General features: G+C 44.0%; 3 protein-coding genes and 1 long non-coding RNA gene across 4 annotated transcripts; 2 read left to right on the forward strand and 2 right to left on the reverse strand.

The window, feature by feature from the left end:
* Positions 1-1644: 1644 nt before the first annotated feature.
* On the reverse strand, positions 1645-6888 carry LOC146719523 (uncharacterized). Its single transcript, XM_085490063.1, has 3 exons — positions 6232-6888; positions 4545-5784; positions 1645-4031 (listed from the first exon to the last, which is right to left on the reverse strand). The coding sequence occupies exons 1-3, from the start codon at positions 6886-6888 to the stop codon at positions 1645-1647; spliced, it is 4284 nt and encodes a 1427-aa protein (XP_085346189.1).
* A 2879-nt stretch (positions 6889-9767) lies between these two features.
* Positions 9768-12179, forward strand: LOC114941940 (uncharacterized). Its single transcript, XM_029317141.2, has one exon. The coding sequence runs from the start codon at positions 9768-9770 to the stop codon at positions 12177-12179; it is 2412 nt and encodes an 803-aa protein (XP_029172974.2).
* Positions 12180-12200: 21 nt separating this feature from the next.
* On the reverse strand, positions 12201-12755 carry LOC146719524 (uncharacterized). The gene is made up of 3 exons (XR_014926491.1): positions 12633-12755; positions 12363-12566; positions 12201-12253 (listed from the first exon to the last, which is right to left on the reverse strand). It is a non-coding gene; the product is annotated as an uncharacterized LOC146719524 (long non-coding RNA).
* Positions 12756-12877: 122 nt separating this feature from the next.
* LOC114928793 (uncharacterized) lies at positions 12878-14252 on the forward strand. Its single transcript, XM_085490064.1, has 2 exons — positions 12878-13278; positions 13430-14252. The coding sequence occupies exons 1-2, from the start codon at positions 12878-12880 to the stop codon at positions 14250-14252; spliced, it is 1224 nt and encodes a 407-aa protein (XP_085346190.1).
* Positions 14253-18690: the final 4438 nt, after the last annotated feature.

The raw sequence follows: 18690 nt of genomic DNA on the forward strand, positions 1-18690 counted from the left end.
AACGAACACCGACGTAATATTAAAAATTCAGCGAGCAATTTTTCTGTTGTTAGTGAGCACAGAATTAATCAAGGACATGAATTTGATTGGACGAATCCTTTAATTCTGCATAAAGAAAACAATAGAAGAAAAAGAGAAATAGCCGAAATGTATTTTATCAAGAAATTGGATTCCACTATCAATTTACAGAAAGACACTGAAAGCTTTAGTACGATATATGACAGTTTGTTTAGAAATTGAAGTAAAAAAATTTTTAACATACATTGTTGGGAGCTATTATTAGTAGTTTATCATTGGTATGTTAAGGCAGGATGACATAAGCGAACCGAATATATCTATTTATTTATTTATTTATCTTTTTATTATCTTATACTTTTTATATTTTATTTTTTATTTTTTATATTTTATATTTTATTTTAGTAATTTGCCATATGGTACATCACAATTTAGCGAGAATGTAAATATTGTTAACTTTTAACTTTGACATAATTTTCGGCGTGTTTATTCGTTAGTATAGTGTGCTCAGTCGTGACAAGATGACACAAGTGAAACGCAGTTAATTTACCATCCGATCTTAAGTTAAGTCTCACCGGAGCGTACTTTTAAATGTCAATAATGATATGCAGTAACTCATTGTAAGTCTCATTTGTTACATTTCACGTTTTCAATTTTAATGTTGATTCTGATTGCATGTACATTAATTTCTAGAATGCTTCTATTGTAATTTTGAAAAGGACCACAGCCCGTATGGTCGAAACGTCAATAAATATAGTTTAACAAATCTAATAGACAGCCAGTGTAGTCAGTTTAATATCTACTACCTTAAAAAATATTATTATTTTGAATGTGATAATTATTAATCAGAGAAAATCTAATAAAATTCTTTTCATACCATATTCTCTTACAATTACCATAACTTTTAGGTTAAATTCTAAGAGAAAATTCTCTCAGTGTTTTGATTAATTATTAAAAATTACTTGTAAAAACGCGCGGCGCGCACAGCACACGTTGCTCGATGCGGACGGCAATAGTTTACACGGCAAAGACACGACAATCATAATCACAATCTAAGAGAATTTTTTCTTAGAATTTACCTAGAAAATTATGGTAATCGTAGGACATTATGATGTGTGTATAAGATTTAACGTTGTAGGATGCCGGGTTAACGTGATCAAATGATTGTACGCGTTTTGAAACGGTTTAAATTAGTTTATTCACTTTCTACAAGTTTGTCGCGTACCGAGACTTATGTTTCTCGGCGCTCGCTCTCTCGAGGGCTGACTCGAGGGCTGCGCGAATTTCGGAGCTCGCGTAGGGCGGCAGCCGATCGGGGTCCTCGATTGGACCATCAGAAAATCAGGCGATGTACACACGCCAATTAGCGGCGAGTGTACACGTTGGTTTCACGTGTTTCCTTGGCGTAAACACTAAGGAATTTAACAAAAAAACATTCTAGAAAATTCGATCGTCCTCGAGGATTCGATCCGAAGAACGAATCTTCAACATACCGCCCGCCTCGTATGCGAACGAATGCGAAATAAACTTAAACAAAGCGGGAGCGAATCGTCGAGGAAGATGATTACAAAAAACATACAGGTGAAGACGACTCGCACTGAGAAAGTCGTCTCGAAGATTACATAACTCTTACAAGTTAGCGGCTTCATCCGTTGCGGACGCGTTAGAGTTATCACGTATTGGCAGTCGGCATAATTGCGCAATAGGTCGTTTCAATGTGGACCGTGCGGTGCGTATGGTCACAACTCGAACGAGTCCATCAGATCCGGGATGGATTTGCTGTACTCGGGCAAGCTCCCATTTGCTCGGAGGGAACACGGGACTTTTAACTAATACTAATTCGCTTATTGCGAAGTTAGGAGACTGCTTGCACCACCTGTTTCGCTGTTGAAGCGAATGTAAATAATCCTGTGACCAGGCACGCCACACGGTTTCCTGCATGGCACGGACTAGTTGCCATCGCGAGAGCCTACGCGGGTCGATCGCGAGTACCGATTCCTCCGGAACGGCTACGAGGGGCCGTCCAATCAGAAAGTGACCCGGGGTAAGCGCCGACAAGTCACCCGGGTCGTCCCTAAGCGGAGCGATTGGTCGCGAGTTAAGGCACGCTTCTATTTTACATAGAAGCGTCGCGAGTTCAGCCCTCGAAAGTGTGTGGGAACCAACAGCGCGCCTCAGATGCGTTTTAAGGCTCTTGACTCTGGCCTCCCAAAGGCCGCCGAAATGTGGAGCGGCGGAGGGAATGAAATGCCAGTTCACTCCGTCGCCTGCGAGTGCGTTTCGCAATTCAGCATCCTTCCATAAGGATTGAAAGTGTCGATGAAGTTCGTGGTTGGCTCCATGAAAATTTGTGCCGTTGTCGCTATACATGTGACGCGGCAGACCTCTTCGGCTAGCGAACTTCTGATAGGCTGCAAGAAAGCCGGGCGTGGAGTAATCTTCCACTAATTCGAGGTGAATTGCCCTTGTAGCAAGACAAACAAACAGAGCGATATATACCTTTCTGGCCTTTTGCCCTCTGCCGACGAATGAAATTACGTGGAGTGGGCCGGCGTAATCAACCCCACAATGAGTAAAAGGCGCCGAAGGGGTGACACGAGCGGCTGGAAGGTCGCCCATGAACTGAGAAGACAATTTAGCCGCGTGACAAGTGCAGACTACACATTTTCGAATGTGCGCCTTTACTGAGCTGCGGCCTCCAATGATCCAGTATCGCTGACGCAGCACACGGAGTACTAGCTGTGTCCCCCCGTGGAGCGTGGATTTATGAGCGCGATCAATTAAGAGATCGGATAAGTGATGTTTCGGAATTATTATAGGATGTTGCTCGTCATAGCTGAGCGCGGAATTCGTCAACCGCCCGCCAAGACGGAGTAAAGAGTCCTCTCCTAGAAAAGGACTCAATTTGCTCAACGAGCTCGAATGCGGCATGGTGCCGTTATTCTTTAGTGAGCGCGTTTCCCGCTCGAAGAATCTCTGTTGCAGATAGCGCAACCAGAAGATTTCCGCCCTCCTAAACTCATCGGCGTTCAGAAGGGGGAAGAGTTGGGAGCGAGACGCGCTCTTTTCTTTTACACGAAGAATAAAGCGATTCATATAGGCAGTCACGCGGACAAGCTTGGTCCAAGTGGAGAACCTATATGGGAGTTCCCATTCCTCGGCCTCTTGAACATGGAACGTCACAGGCCGTCTTCTTTCCACCGACACTTGCTGATCGGTGGCAGTGTCGAGCGGAGCTGAGACATTCAGAATCGGCCACGCAGTCGATGGCTTCTGAAGCCATCGTGGACCGTTCCACCATAGCGGGTGAGTCACGAGCTCGGAGGCGGTCAAGCCGCGCGAGGCACAGTCCGCCGGATTATCTCGAGACGGAACGTGATTCCAACAAACAGAATCCAGACAGGTATGCACTTCGGATACGCGGTTAGCCACGTAGGTGCTCCATTTTGATGGATGTTGACGGAGCCACGCGAGAGCGATGGTCGAATCCGTCCATCCGTATATTGGAATCGGAGGTAATTTCAACGATGTCAAGGTCCACTTGATTAGCCGGCTGAGGAGGACGATAGCGTTCAGTTCCAAGCGCGGGATGCTTACGGTTTTGATCGGCGCGACCTTTGTTTTAGCAGCGAGCAGAGTGATTTGAAACTTCGTTGGCGAAGGAAGCACTCGAATATAAACGACCGCCGCGTAAGCGCGGTTTGAAGCGTCGGCAAACCCGTGGATTTTGAACGCGAGGTTATTGGAATGTCGACCGGTCCAACGCGGTATTCGGACGCGGTTTAATGATTCTAAATCGTTGGTGTAGCTCTCCCAACGATCGCGCAACTCCTCTGGAAGAGGGGAGTCCCAATCACATTTGAGAAGCCATAACTCTTGTAGCAAGATTTTCGCGGTTACAACAACCGGAGCAGCCCATCCTATTGGGTCGTATAATTTTGCCGTGAACGAGAGAACGGAACGTTTCGTGTGCGTAACCGATCTCAACGGAGTTATCACGAATTTGAACGCGTCCTCTTTAGCAAGCCATGAAAGCCCGAGAATCTTCTTTTACGAGTAAGTGATCGGTGACTTCCGGCTGATGAGCCGAAAGTCCTTGAAGAAGAGAGGAGGCATTAGAAACCCACTTTTGTAGTTGAAAACCTCCCTTTTGCAGGATTTCAACTAGTTGGACACGAGCTTCTATTAATGAAGTCGTATCGTCCGCGCCAAAGAGCGCATCGTCCACGTAGAGGGACTCGCTGAGAATTGAAACAGCCGCGGGATAGTTGTCACCTTTATCTAGAGAAAGCTGTTTCAGTACCCTTATTGCGAGGTACGGAGCGGGGGCGAGCCCGTACGTTACAGTGAGAAGGCGATAGTGTTCAATCGGCCCATCGGCCGACGATCGCCATAAGATTCTTGAAAATCCGCGTCAGACGGATGCACGAGAATTTAGCGGAATATTTGAGCAATGTCCGCCGTGTAAACAAATTGCCATTGACGCCAGCGCAATAATATAGCGGAGAGGTCTTGCTGCAGTCTCTGACCGATCAGTAAGTGATCGTTAAGCGAAGTCTTATTGCTCGTTTTGCACGAAGCGTTGAAGACAACGCGCAATTTCGTAGTGCAACTCGAGTCGCGCAAAACGGGATGATGAGGAATATATACCGGCTCGAACTCGGAGCGGTCAGATAATTCCACCTTCCTTATATTACCGAGCGAATTATACTCTCGTAAGAACTCGTACTGCGCGTGAAGTTCAGGACGAAGCCGTAGCTTTCCTTTCATTTTATTATAAAGCAAGGTTGCAATGTGCAAAGAATCACCGATTTTTATCGGAAAATCATGCCTGAAGGGCAATCGAACCGCATAGCGTCCCTGAGGGGTACGATAGTGGTTGGCGATGAAATGAGCCTCGCACCTCTCCTCCTTCTCCGTGAGAGGGACAGGCCGCGAGATCTCCTCATCTTCCCAGAACTTCTGGAGAAGAGAGTGCGTGCTTTGTTCCAACACGCAGTTTAATACAGATGCTTGAGCAGTAGTAGTCGGCCTACTATTTGTGGGGCCGGAAAGGATCCAACCGAGAGCGGTCAATTGCGCTGTCGGAGTTCCAATAGGACCTTGACGGACATCGCGCTTCAGAAGCGAGCCGTAAAGGTCAGCACCGATCAACAAATAAATTTGATGTTGACTTGAAGGATCAGGATCAGCAAAAGATAGACCCTGTAAATGAGGCCACGCATCGAGGGGCTGAATCCGCGAGGCAGCGTATGAAGTAATGCGTTGAAAAATGTAAGCCGTCAGAGGAAAGCTCGGGTCGGCTTGAGCACACGGGGTTAACTGTAGTGTTACGCGCGATTTCGCAGTACCCGTGTATTTTTCGCCGAAGCATTTAATTTGTAAATCGGCTCGTTGCCGTTTAGTGCGCAACGCCTGTGAGAGCGATTCTGATATAAAGCTAAAGGTGGATCCTTGATCCAACAACGCGCGAACCTTTAAGCAGCGACCCTCCCCAGTGTGGAGGTCGACCCATGCCGTTGCCAAGAGGACATTTGGATGTTCCTGAAGCGAGGGCGGTACTATCTGGACGGCCGCGATCGTATTGACCGTCTGATTTGTAGTCGCCTTAGATGCGGCTTGTGACGCAGATTCGGAGGTAGTAGCCTCGGAACTGGCCAAGTTATCGAAGGCATTTTGATTTGCCGCTGAATGCAGCAATGTGTGATGCAAGCGACGACATTGTCTGCACCGATATTTGCTCGGGCATTTCGACGGGAAATGTCCGGACTTTAAGCAGTTAAAGCAAAGTTTATGCTGGCGCGCGAGAGCAAAGCGCTGTGAAGCTGATTTCTTCGCGTAGTCTTCGCATTTCGAAACGTGATGCTCACCGGAGCAACAAATACATTTAAAGGCAGTCACGTTGTTTACCGTTAAACGCGGTTTATCATTTTTCGAAGAACCGGAGTCCTTGCTTCAATCGGCAAAGTCCGACAATCCGCGTATACGGAGAGTTAAAAACTCATTAAGCTCCTGATAAGAAGAAGGCTCATTTCGTTTGATTCGCGTTAAATTCCATTCGGTACGTGTTCTCGCGCTAAACTTTTGCGTTATTGTATAAACAAGAATGTCGTCCCATTGTTCTACGGGACGATCGAGATTTTTTAATACGGCTAACGATGCAGACACTGTGTCGCGCAATTTTCGCAAATCGCTTACAATCTCGCTTTTCATTACCGGAAGGCTAATAAACGCGTGTAAATGAGCATAGATTAACGCTTGCTTATCGTCGTATTCATTGGTTAACAATTGCCAGGCAGATTCGTAATTCGCATCGGAAATTTTTAAATTATTGATCAGCAAGGAAGCGTCTCCCGTTACGCTCGTTTTTAAGTAATGAAATTTTTGAGAATTTGAAAGAGCGTCGTTAGTTACTACGAGAGATTCAAAAATGTTTCGGAAGTTTTCCCAATCGGTTAATTTCCCAGAAAACTTTGGCAGCGCGATGCGTGGCAATTGGAAGCAATGATTATTTGTTTCGCGAACGGAGGAATTGGAACTACGATCGGTAAACGGAATTGTATTAGGAGATAATCGACTTATCGTATCTTGCAGCAGATCGGCCGTGTCGATGTAGACATCCTCAGCTCTCAGGAACTCTTCCAGAGTGAAGTACGGCAAGGTCGTTTGCTGCTCCGTGGTCGTCTTTTGAAGCAGTTTGACATGAAGGCCGCGGCAGGCGGCCCAGTGCTCCTCCAACTTGGCAAGCCTACTTCGCGTCTTGGCGAGTGTCACGTTTGATTTGGCCAGCTTCTTGAAGTTGACGAGATCTCGTTTGATCTCGTCAATACAAGCTCCCTGCTCGATGAGCAGGTCACTCACGGCATTCGACATGATTATCGATGTCGGATTGTTGAATCGTTTATCGATTATTCGCTACTAAAGCGAAATATTCAAGCGCGCGCGCAGACTTGAAGCGCCCGCTGATTGACGCGCGAGAGAGAGTGAGAGAGTCCGAGCGCGAGTTAGCGCACCGTCACGTTAAGCCGTTATCGGCTGTCTTTCTCACACGAAGCGATTGCGTGGCGCGTGATAGCGGCGTCGAAATTGCAAATCGCGTGGTTTTTTAAATCTTTAGAAACGTCGAAAATCACCGAAATGATCGAGAGAGTCAAAGAGAGATGCACGACGCGGACGCGTGATAGCGGCGTCGAGATAGCAAGTCGCGCACCTTTTAAAATGTTTTAAAACGTCAAAAATCAACAAGATAATCGAGAGAGTCACAGAGAGATGCACGACGCGGACGCGTAATAGCGGCGTCGAAATAGCAAGTCGCGCACCTTTTAAATGTTTAGAAACGTCGAAAATCAACAAGATGATCGAGAGAGTCACAGAGAGATGCACGACGCGGACGCGTGATAGCGGCGTCGAAATAGCAAGTCGCGCACCTCTTAAATGTTTAGAAACGTCGAAAAGCAACAAGATGATCGAGAGCACAGATTAATAGACAGATCGCCAAAGGTCTGGATGAAGGAGAGACCAGCATTTCTCACTGATTTCAGCGCCATATTGTAGTAGTGGTCAATGCAGTAACTATTAATACGTTCCCAAGATAAGAGCGTCTCATGCTCATGAACTCGTCCGGCGGCATGTACGAGATTTATCTTTTCGTAGCGTTCGCGTATTTCGGAAAGGACAGAATTTTATGATGTTATAAATAAATAAATAAATAAAATATTAACCTGACCTATTATAATTATTTTTTAATAAATGTTTCATTATTATTATCATCTAAGTCTAAGTCGTTTAATTAATTTTTAGTTTTTTAATAATTAATTTAATTTATTCTAATCATTTTAATATGTGAAAAATACTAATACGTATACGTTTTATAATGAATTAATATATTTCGAGAGTCGAATTATATATTTTTAATAATATAAAAGTGTTCAAAAATTATATTTGACTTTTAATTTTTATTATTTTAGCAAAGAGTTCCGAAATCTCTTACACACATAATAGGGATTTTGTTCATCCATATAATTCGCAATTAAGTATATATGTTAATTATTAATTTTAATAAAATACAAAATTAAAATTAAAGGTCAAATATAATTTTTGAACATAAATATATTTAATTTGTTATAAAACGTATACCCGTGATAGTATTTTTCTCGCACAAAAATAACTAGAATAAATTAAATAATAATCCTTAAGGTTGCCAGTAATAATTAATAAAAAACCACTCCTCAATGTTTAAAGTCGACCAGACTGGCAATAATTTATTATAAATAGTTATTTGAAATACAACAACGTTTCGGCTGTCAATGCAGCCCTTTTCAAGTATGTTCGAAATTGAGAAGAAATTAATATAATTATTTCAGTCTGTATTTTTCTGTCTAAAAAATCGATATTTTCTTCCGATGAATATGCGAAAAAACCGCGGAAAAAAGGCTCGCCCGATATAAACAAGTAGGCGATAAATCAGGATTATTTTAACAAGCTGTCAATAACAACAACATTGCTTAACCGAAAGCAACGATCACCGCATTGATTATCAATGTAATAGACATGTGCCGTTCGATCACGTGGCTTCCGAAAGCCAATCGATCTCGCTATCGAGCATTTCGCGCATGTCAGGTGCGTGCTTGTTTCGCGTAAATTACGGGGCCTCCAATAAAGACAGGCGCCCTCGCGTCACCTTTGAACATTTTTAAATAACCGAAATTAATTGGTGAAGTAAAAATTAGTGGGGCTTCAGTACCGCACCGATAAAAGAAGCGCCCACCAAAATTGGGCGGCTAGTCTCTCGAGTCTCAGTACGTACAACCGCTATTAAACCGCTTATAAATTACCGCAATTGTTACCGCACACTCACTTGGAAATCGATCTCGGCTTATCTATTGGAACTTTGTAAAATTACTGTATCGTTAAATTGTGAAAGTAAATTCTGTGTTAATTATTAAAGAGTGAATGATTTCTATCGGCCTTCTAATACGCGCTCTCCTTCTCGCGTTCGCGCAAACATAACATTTTTTGGTCCTTCGAGCCGGAGATTTTATCAGTTCGTCGCGCCGGCACGCGTGTGAACATTCTTGAAGACGAGAGTGAAGTGCCTGAAAAAGAAATACTGTAAGTGTCACATCATGGATGCCGCTATATTATTAGATAGTCAGCGTGAGATCCAAGTTCGAATCTCACGCTCGGTCGAATACCTGAAGAAGATGGGCGCTCCTAACATCACATCCAGTGCCGTAACTACCCGCATCAGACTTCTTGATCAAGCCTGGGATAAGTTCGTCATCCAGCACGATCAGCTGCGTTTTGCCTTGAAAGATAAGTTCAGAGAAAGTGATTACGTTACTTCAGGACTCCATGATTTGACTGAAAATACGTACGTACAGCAAAGGAGCATCCTGGACGGCTACGCTGAACGCATTCGGTCAGCCTCGGACACCGTCAAGCTAAACGAAGCCGCTCCTCGAACCGCATTACCTCGAGTCAGGATTCCGCAGTTTTCGGGAGCTTACTCCGAGTGGCCAACCTTCCGAGATCTCTTCCTGTCTGTCGTCGGTGATAACGCCACCATCTCTAACATCGAACGCTTGCATCATCTTCGGTCGAGTTTGAACGGACAGGCTGAAAAATTGATAAGTTCATTACCGGTGACAGGAGACAACTACGAACGTGCATGGACGATACTGTGCAAACACTACGAAAATGAGAGAGAACTCATCCGATGCAACTTCGCCGCATTCACCGCCGTGCCGAGAATGAAGAACGGAACTGCTGACGAACTGCATCGCATCCACAACGCTGCCGTCACAGTCGTCAACGCACAGGAGAGTATAGGTCGTCCCATTGAATCTCACGGAATGGACCTCCTAAACTATCTTATCGTCGAGCAATTCGACGCACACACTCGAATGGAATGGGAAAATTCCATATCCGACTCCAACAAGTCACCATCGCACGAAACACTTTTGGAGTTCATGACGCGACGGATGTTCACACTTAACGCCGTGCATCCGAAGACTCTCAAGAAGAACTTCGGAGAGTCTTCACGAACGGCGAAGACACATGTTGCGAAGCACGGAACTGACTTTCCACAATGCGCACTGTGCCATGAGAAGCACCATTTGATGACGTGTCGCGAATTCAAGACGAAATCCGCGGCAGATCGAAAGGCCTTCGTTGAGACGCACAGACTGTGTTTCAACTGCCTCGGAAATCATTATCTTACAAAATGTCAGTCGAAGAAGAACTGCTACACATGCAAGGCACGTCATCACACTTCACTGCACGACGCATACAGCACAGTCACCGCACACACACCAGAAGCCACTTCACTCGCCGCACTGCACAAAGCCAAGGAGCAGAAGGCTGTACTCCTCGCCACTGCTCGGGTGAACGTAGCCGATCGCCATGGAGCACCGCACGACGTCCGAGCACTGATCGATCAGGGATCAGAGGTGTCGATCGTTTCTGAAGCACTGGTGCAACGACTGAACCTGCCTCGATCACGCACCGACATGGCCATCTTTGGGATCGGAGGCGCACGACCAGGATCAACGCGTGGCAAGGTCACGCTGCACCTCACTTCGGACATCACGAACGCCCGGCTCTCCGTGATTGCGTTCATACTGCCACGCCTGTCACTTCTTCAAGGCTCCACGTCCAGCACACCAGAAGATTGGCCGCATATTCGAGGACTCCAACTGGCGGATCCTCAATTTCGCGAGAACGATCCAGCCGAGCTACTCCTGGGAGCGGAGGTGTGCTCCTTAATTCTTGAAGAGGGTCTACGCAAGGGTGGACCTCAGATGCCAATCGCGCAGAAGACATCGCTAGGATGGATCCTCTCTGGAGGCTCCGGCGTCGCATCCGCAGAAGAGCACCGTCGCACATTCCAGTGCACTGCCGATCACGAGCTATTCGAGCTGGTGCAGCAGTTCTGGGAACAGGAACGGGAGCCCAACGCAGTCACGACACTCTCCGCCGAAGAGCAGCAATGCGAGGACTTCTTCGTGCACACGCACACTCGCACCTCTTCAGGACGATACGTGGTGAAGCTGCCGTTCTCCTCACCAATCACTGCACTCCGCGAAACCCGCAAACCAGCCGAGCGGCTTCTCACAACGATGGAGAGGCGATGCGTCCAGGACCCTCGATTCGGCAATCTGTATCGCAGCTTCATGACAGAATACGAAGACCTGAAACATATGACGCTGGTGACATGCTCCACAACGAGCAATCAGTCAACGTACTTACCACATCATGGAGTACTCAAGGAGTCTAGTGCCACGACGAAGCTGAGGGTCGTGTTCAATGGGTCGCAGCGAACGCGAACTGGAGACTCTTTAAACGCACACCTCATGACTGGAGCAAATCTTCTGCCAGCTCTTCCTGACGTACTACTCCGATGGCGTCAACACCAGTATGTCTTCGTTGCTGATATAGAGAAAATGTATCGGCAGATACTCGTGCATCCGGATGACTGCAGATTCCAAACGATCCTGTGGCGTCATTCAACTGATGATGAAGTGCGAGAGTACCAGCTGAGAACGGTCACCTACGGTCTGGCGTGTGCTCCGTTTCTCGCCATACGGACACTCCGTCAGCTCGCAACGGACGAAGAAGAGCAGTTTCCTCGTGGCGCCGTAGCTCTGCGTCGAGATTGTTATGTCGACGATGTGGTCACCGGCTCAAATACGCTGAACGATGCGATCGCACTCCAGATGGAAATTCGCAACCTCTGCTTGGCGGGCGGATTTCCGTTGAAGAAGTGGGCAGCCAACGACGAGAGGATCCTGACTGGAGTACCAAGCGATCATCGTTTGCAGCAATTGCCGCCAGCTTGGGAAGGAGAGAGTCACTCCACGCTAGGACTCCGCTGGCACCCGCAACACGACCAGTTCTCTTTCGTGTTTCATCCGCACGCTGCCATCAACCACACGAAGAGAACGGTTTTATCCGAAACCGCACGGCTCTTCGATCCAATGGGGTGGCTCGCTCCAGTCGTGATTCGAGCAAAAATTCTCATTCAATCCTACGTGGCTGCAAGGATTGGACTGGGACACCCCGCTGCCGCCATCCGACGCTCGAGAGTGGCAACGTCTTCTAGAAGAACTCCATCTTCTAGATCAGGTGCGAATAAAACGCTGGCTCGGGACCGGAGCAGATAAGGCCTCGCTGCACCTTCATGGCTTCGCCGATGCATCCGAACGAGGATATGCAGCCGCAGTATACATCCGCATCACTGAAAGGAACGAAACGTCAGTAAGGTTATTGATGGCCAAAAGCAAGGTAGCACCCGTCAAACAAGTGACCTTGCCGAGGCTGGAGTTGTGCGCCGCCACGCTACTCACCAATTTGACGCGACATGTCAAACAAACGCTCGACCTGGCAACATCAGACACGTACTTATGGTCAGATTCAACAGTGACCCTCCAATGGATTCGCGGTCACTCCTCACGCTGGAAGACTTTCGTCGCCAATCGAGTTGCTCACATCCAGACGCAGCTGCCTAATGCACAATGGAGACACGTAGCTGGTCGCGACAACCCTGCGGACTGTGCATCAAGGGGTATTAATCCAAGCGAACTAATCAATCACGCTTTATGGTGGACAGGACCTACCTGGTTGTCACAGCACGAATCGGCCTGGCCAAATTCCGTGATGGAGATCCGAGGAGACGACGTGCCAGAAAGGAAAGCCACGAGCCTGATGACTGTCAACCGGGTCATCGTCGAGCCAGAAATCCTGCTCCGCTTCCTCGTCTCTGCATCGCCTGCTACGGATATCCGCATGGTGCCGTCGCTGGCTGCGCGCTTCTGAGCCGACTCACACCGCTGGACTAACGTTGAGTCCTGAGGAACTCTACATGGCACTCTTTCGCTGGCTTCGAGAAGTGCAGACACTGCACTTCACGGACGAGATCACCGCAGTCGCAGCTGGACGCTCCGTCGCACCACGCAGCCCATTAGTCAAGCTGACTCCGTTCCTCGACGACCATGGTGTTCTGAGAGTGGGAGGTCGGCTTAAGCACGCCCTGCTGACACAAGATGAGAGGCACCCGATGATCATTCCAATCTCTGTCGTGGCTGACTCGTCTGCTGGTGGAATCCTGTCACCGTCGAACGCTGCATGGCGGAGTGCAACTTACCCTGGGGCTGCTTCGACTGCGCTTCTGGATTCCACGAGGACGCACAGTTGTGAAACAACAACTACATCGCTGCATCACCTGCACAAGATGGCGAGCAACGACGCTGCAGCCGCCGATGGGTAATCTACCCCGCGATCGGGTCACTCCGACTCGGCCATTTCTGCGCACTGGAGTGGACTATGCAGGACCCATCCTCATCCGGACGAGCAAGGGACGAGGACACCGCGCCTATAAGGGCTATATCGCAGTATTCATCTGTTTCTGGTCCAGAGCCATCCACCTCGAACTTGTCTCGGATTACTCTTCAGAGGCCTTCATCGCCGCTTTACGTCGCTTTGTTTCACGTCGAGGTCTCTGTACGGACATATATAGCGACTGTGGAACGACCTTCATCGGGGCTGACCGCACTTTACGAGAACTCTTCGTCGCCGCATCCACAGAGGGTCGTGGAATCGCACGCGTAGCTGCTGAACATGGCATACGGTGGCACTTTAATCTACCAGCAGCTCCGCACTTCGGCGGATTGTGGGAGGCAGCCGTCAAATCCGCTAAGTATCACTTGCGGAGGGTGATAGGTGAAACCACTCTCACCTTTGAGGAACTGACCACTCTCCTCACACAAATTGAGGCCTGTTTAAATTCTCGTCCATTACAGGCACTCTCTGACGATCCAGACGATATTACAGCACTGACTCCGGGCCACTTCCTGATCGGCGCGCCGCTTCTCGCCATCCCGGAGCCAGTACAGGAGGACACCAGTGGATCCGCAGCATCACGATGGCATCATCTCCAGGCGATGCGAGATCACTTTTGGCAAAGATGGTCGGGAGAGTACATCCATGGACTCATCTCACGACCTAAATGGTTGAAGGTCGATACCACACCTCACATCGGAGCACTCTGCCTTGTGCGCTCCGAGATTTCGCCTCCAAACCGATGGCCTCTCGCCCGGATCACAAAACTGCATCCCGGCGACGACGGGATCGTACGCGTGGTCACCGTTCGAACCGCGACCTCCGAGCTCGTGCGTCCGCTCGTAAAAATCGTCTTACTTCCCGACTTCACAACGGACGTAACGACACGCAACGCATAGACAGAAATACACGACACATCACATACGCACTGTAACCACTGTTCACATTCACACGCATTATTTCACATCAAAACCGCGTGTCACTATTCTCAGCTGATCGCACCACACTGTCAACACGTGTTCATCGTTTCAGCTGATCGAGCGACATTCCACGCGATAATCACGTGTATCTCGCCGCGCCGGCGCGCGCCTACCCCACTATCAATCGCGATCGAACATTCATAGCGTCTTATTGTCAGCGGGTGACAAGGCGGGCGGGATGTTCGAAATTGAGAAGAAATTAATATAATTATTTCAGTCTGTATTTTTCTGTCTAAAAAATCGATATTTTCTTCCGATGAATATGCGAAAAAACCGCGGAAAAAAGGCTCGCCCGATATAAACAAGTAGGCGATAAATCAGGATTATTTTAACAAGCTGTCAATAACAACAACATTGCTTAACCGAAAGCAACGATCACTGCATTGATTATCGATGTAATAGACATGCGCCGTTCGATCACGTGGCTTCCGAAAGCCAATCGATCTCGCTATCGAGCATTTCGCGCATGTCAGGTGCGTGCTTGTTTCGCGTAAATTACGGGGCCTCCAATAAAGACAGGCGCCCTCGCGTCACCTTTGAACATTTTTAAATAACCGAAATTAATTGGTGAAGTAAAAATTAGTGGGGCTTCAGTACCGCACCGATAAAAGAAGCGCCCACCAAAATTGGGCGGCTAGTCTCTCGAGTCTCAGTACGTACAACCGCTATTAAACCGCTTATAAATTACCGCAATTGTTACCGCACACTCACTAGGAAATCGATCTCGGCTTATCTATTGGAACTTTGTAAAATTACTGTATCGTTAAATTGTGAAAGTAAATTCTGTGTTAATTATTAAAGAGTGAATGATTTCTATCGGCCTTCTAATACGCGCTCTCCTTCTCGCGTTCGCGCAAACATAACAAAGTACATCTATAAAAAGTTCAATCAAAATAATTATAATTTAATACACTTATTCGCAACAATTAATTATACATTTAAAAACAAAAATGTGTTACATACCAAATTTAAAACAGTAAATCAACTTCTATGCAAACTACCGACAATGTTAACGCTTGTTTTGATGAACAATGCAAGACTGACAGAAGTAAGCACATATTAAATAGATGTTAACTGTTCACAAGAATCTTAGTCACTAAGCGTTAAGAAGATAGAGACGAAACTAAATGTGTCTTTCGTAATTTAAATCGTCATAATAAAGTCAAATAAATAAAAATAAATAAATAGGTGGATATAAAAATAAAAATAAAATTAAAAGTAAAAATAAATATAAAACGACTTAAATAACGTCAAGAACACGATCATAAATCCCACTGAAATTCTCCGTATCTTTCTGTAAATTAATACTTTTTCCTTGTTTTTTTATGTAAAACATTTCTGCAATTTCTCTTTTTCTTGTCTGTTTTTCCTCATGCAGAATCACCGGAGAATCCCAACGGAACTCATGATCGTTGCAAGTCCGATGTAAACTAACGACAGAATGCAATGTCTTGTCTTTTTTTATGTTATTTCTATGTTCTTTAATGCGCGTTTCTAAATGTCTCTTTGTCTGTCCTATATAAGCCGAATCGCAATTCGCACAATCAATTTTATAAACAACATCAGTTCTTTTTAAGTTTTCGATCCCATCTTTACCTCTTTTTATCAACGTGTCCAATTTTTTTGGGACAGTATACAAAGCATCAATTCCACTTTTATTGATGCAACGCGTAATATTCTCGCTAAGATCTTTAATGTAAGGTAACACAATGCAATTTCGCGTATCAAATTTATTTCGATTGGGCGAGTTAAGATTACCGCCAAATTTAATCGCTCGAAGTCTTTTATTGATGTTTTTGTTAATAATTGTTAACGGGTAACAATTATTAATAAGGATTCTTTTGATTAAATTAATATTTTCTTCATGAAAAAATAGGGTCAGCGAGTAAAATAGCCCTATCAACTAGGCTTGTAATCACGCTAATTTTATATCTCATAGGATGAATAAATTAAATTACTCATAAAAAAATAAAAAAATAATTAAATAATTTATATTTTATATGATAATAATAAAACATTTTATAAAAAAAACAGATTCAATAAATATAAGTATATATATAACATGTACTTATATTTATTGAATCTGTTTTTTAATAAAATGTTTTATAAGCTTAGAAAACTTGACTTCGACGTAACTAGCAAATTTTATTTAATTATTTCACGACGGTTTGACGTAATAAAATGTTTTATTATTATTATATAAAATATAAGTTTAAATTCTTTAATTAATTTTTAATCTTTTATGATTAATTTAATTTACTCTAATTATTTTTGTACGAGAAAAATACTATCATGGGTATACGTTTTATAATTAATTTAATATATTTGTGTTTAAAAATTATATTTGACCTATAATTTTAATTTTTATTTTATTAAAATTAATAATTAACATATATACTAAATTGCGAATATATGGATGAAAAAAATCCCCATTATGTGTGTAAGAGATTTCGAAACTCTTTGCTAAAAAATAATTAAAATTAAAAGTCAAATATAATTTTTAAACACTTTAATATTATTAAGAATATATAATTCGGTTCCCGAAATATATTAATTCATTATAAAACGTATACGTGATATTATTTTTCTCATATAAAAATGACTAGAATAAATTAAATTAATTATTAAAAAACTAAAAAGTAATTAAACGACTTAGACTTAGATGATAATAATAATGAAACATTTTATTAAAAAAAGATTCAATAACTAGTAGGTCAAGTTATAATTTTTTATTTATTTATTTATAACATTATGAGCTATTAAGCTCATCATCTCGTTCGTTCTCTGTCTTGCTTTCATTCGGCAAGTCACAAACGATATATGATACTCGTATGTTCCTACTTCAACTCTCGAGAATCTGAAACAAACGAAACTCGTGTCCAATATACAGGGTGTCCGGTAACTAACAGACCAATGATTACAAATGGAATCTTTGGTCAATTTGGGAACGATTTTTCTTCAGCGAAAATGTCGAAAAAGGTCATCATTTTTTACAACTTTCCAATCTTTGTCATTATATATCTTTATAACTAAGCCTTAAATTAAAATTTTATTATAGTAAACTCTACCTGAAATTAACTGAAGAATGTAATTATGTTAGACTTTTAACTCCAAAACGTTTAGTTTTCAAAAAACCTATTTTTTTCAATCGCTTATAACTCGAAAATTATTGACTTCTCAACATTTTTGCTAAGGAAAAATCGTCTCCAAATTGGCCAGAGAATCCGCCCTTAATCATTGGTCCGTTAGTTACCGGACACCCTGTATATATTATATAAAGTGTATAGCACGTCAGAAGCTTGTGAGCTTACAGCGATAAGTAAAAACAATTGCGTATCTATTTCATTGCGTTTATCTGTTTAAACGCGCGCTTTAATTTTTCCAACGTTTTTGCCTGTTTATATTTTAAAGGTCCTCTCTTCTAAAAATCTTGTTTTAAAGATCCTCTCCGCGAGCAAAATTCGAAAACATAAATTATTTAATATTTTTACTTTATTATTTGTAAATCCTCGGTAATTTCAAAATTTTTCTATTTGAAAATTATTAATTTTCTATTGCCAATTAATTTTATCACAGACTTTACTCTTACTTCCATTGCACTTTCGTTTGCGGTTTTCAGTATACGATTTTTTATCGTAGTTACTGAAAATTATTATTGTGAATTATACTTGTGCAGTGATTTGAAGAATTTACAATTTCGTTGAAATTGTTGATTCTTCAAAAAAATTACGAGATTCGCGGAAATTGCGTGCTTTCTTGGCATTTTCCGTTCGCGGCAGGCGGTTTATTTTTGATTGTTGCAAGTGTTTTTTTTTTTTTTTTTTATTACTATATTATTTTTTTATTACTCGCTCTTCGCGTCTTCGAGAGAGAACGAGAAAGAGAGAAGAGAAAGAGAGAGAAAGAGAGAGAGAGAGAGACTGTTTCGGAGCGCGCGCGACGACTAATTGTTTGTGTAGCGCGGTCTCACTCCCGCACACGGAGTCTTTCTACTCCAAACGAGAACGCGTAATTAGCGGATTTCTCGTGCCGCGGATCACTGCGTTTTTAACTTTACTGCCCCGATATAGGCACACGAGGCAGAAATTGTCAATCGTTCGAATAAGGTACGAAACAAAGGAGCCCGTTCTTTTCGCGATTTCACTATCACTCGATCGGTTTTTAAAATCCGGCTCGAAGGGACCATTTTATATGTATAAGATTTAACGTTGTAGGATGCCGGGTTAACGTGATCAAATGATTGTACGCGTTTTGAACGGTTTTAAATTAGTTTAACGTATAAGACGAGCAACAAGAGCCAAATCGCGGATGACAAGCGTTATCCTAACGAAACTAAATAATTTTTCCCTTAAAAATA

This window comes from Nylanderia fulva, unplaced genomic scaffold (genome assembly GCF_048542155.1).
Source record: "Nylanderia fulva isolate GAGA-0341 unplaced genomic scaffold, ASM4854215v1 Scaffold955, whole genome shotgun sequence".
Classification (NCBI taxonomy): Eukaryota; Metazoa; Arthropoda; class Insecta; order Hymenoptera; family Formicidae; genus Nylanderia; species Nylanderia fulva.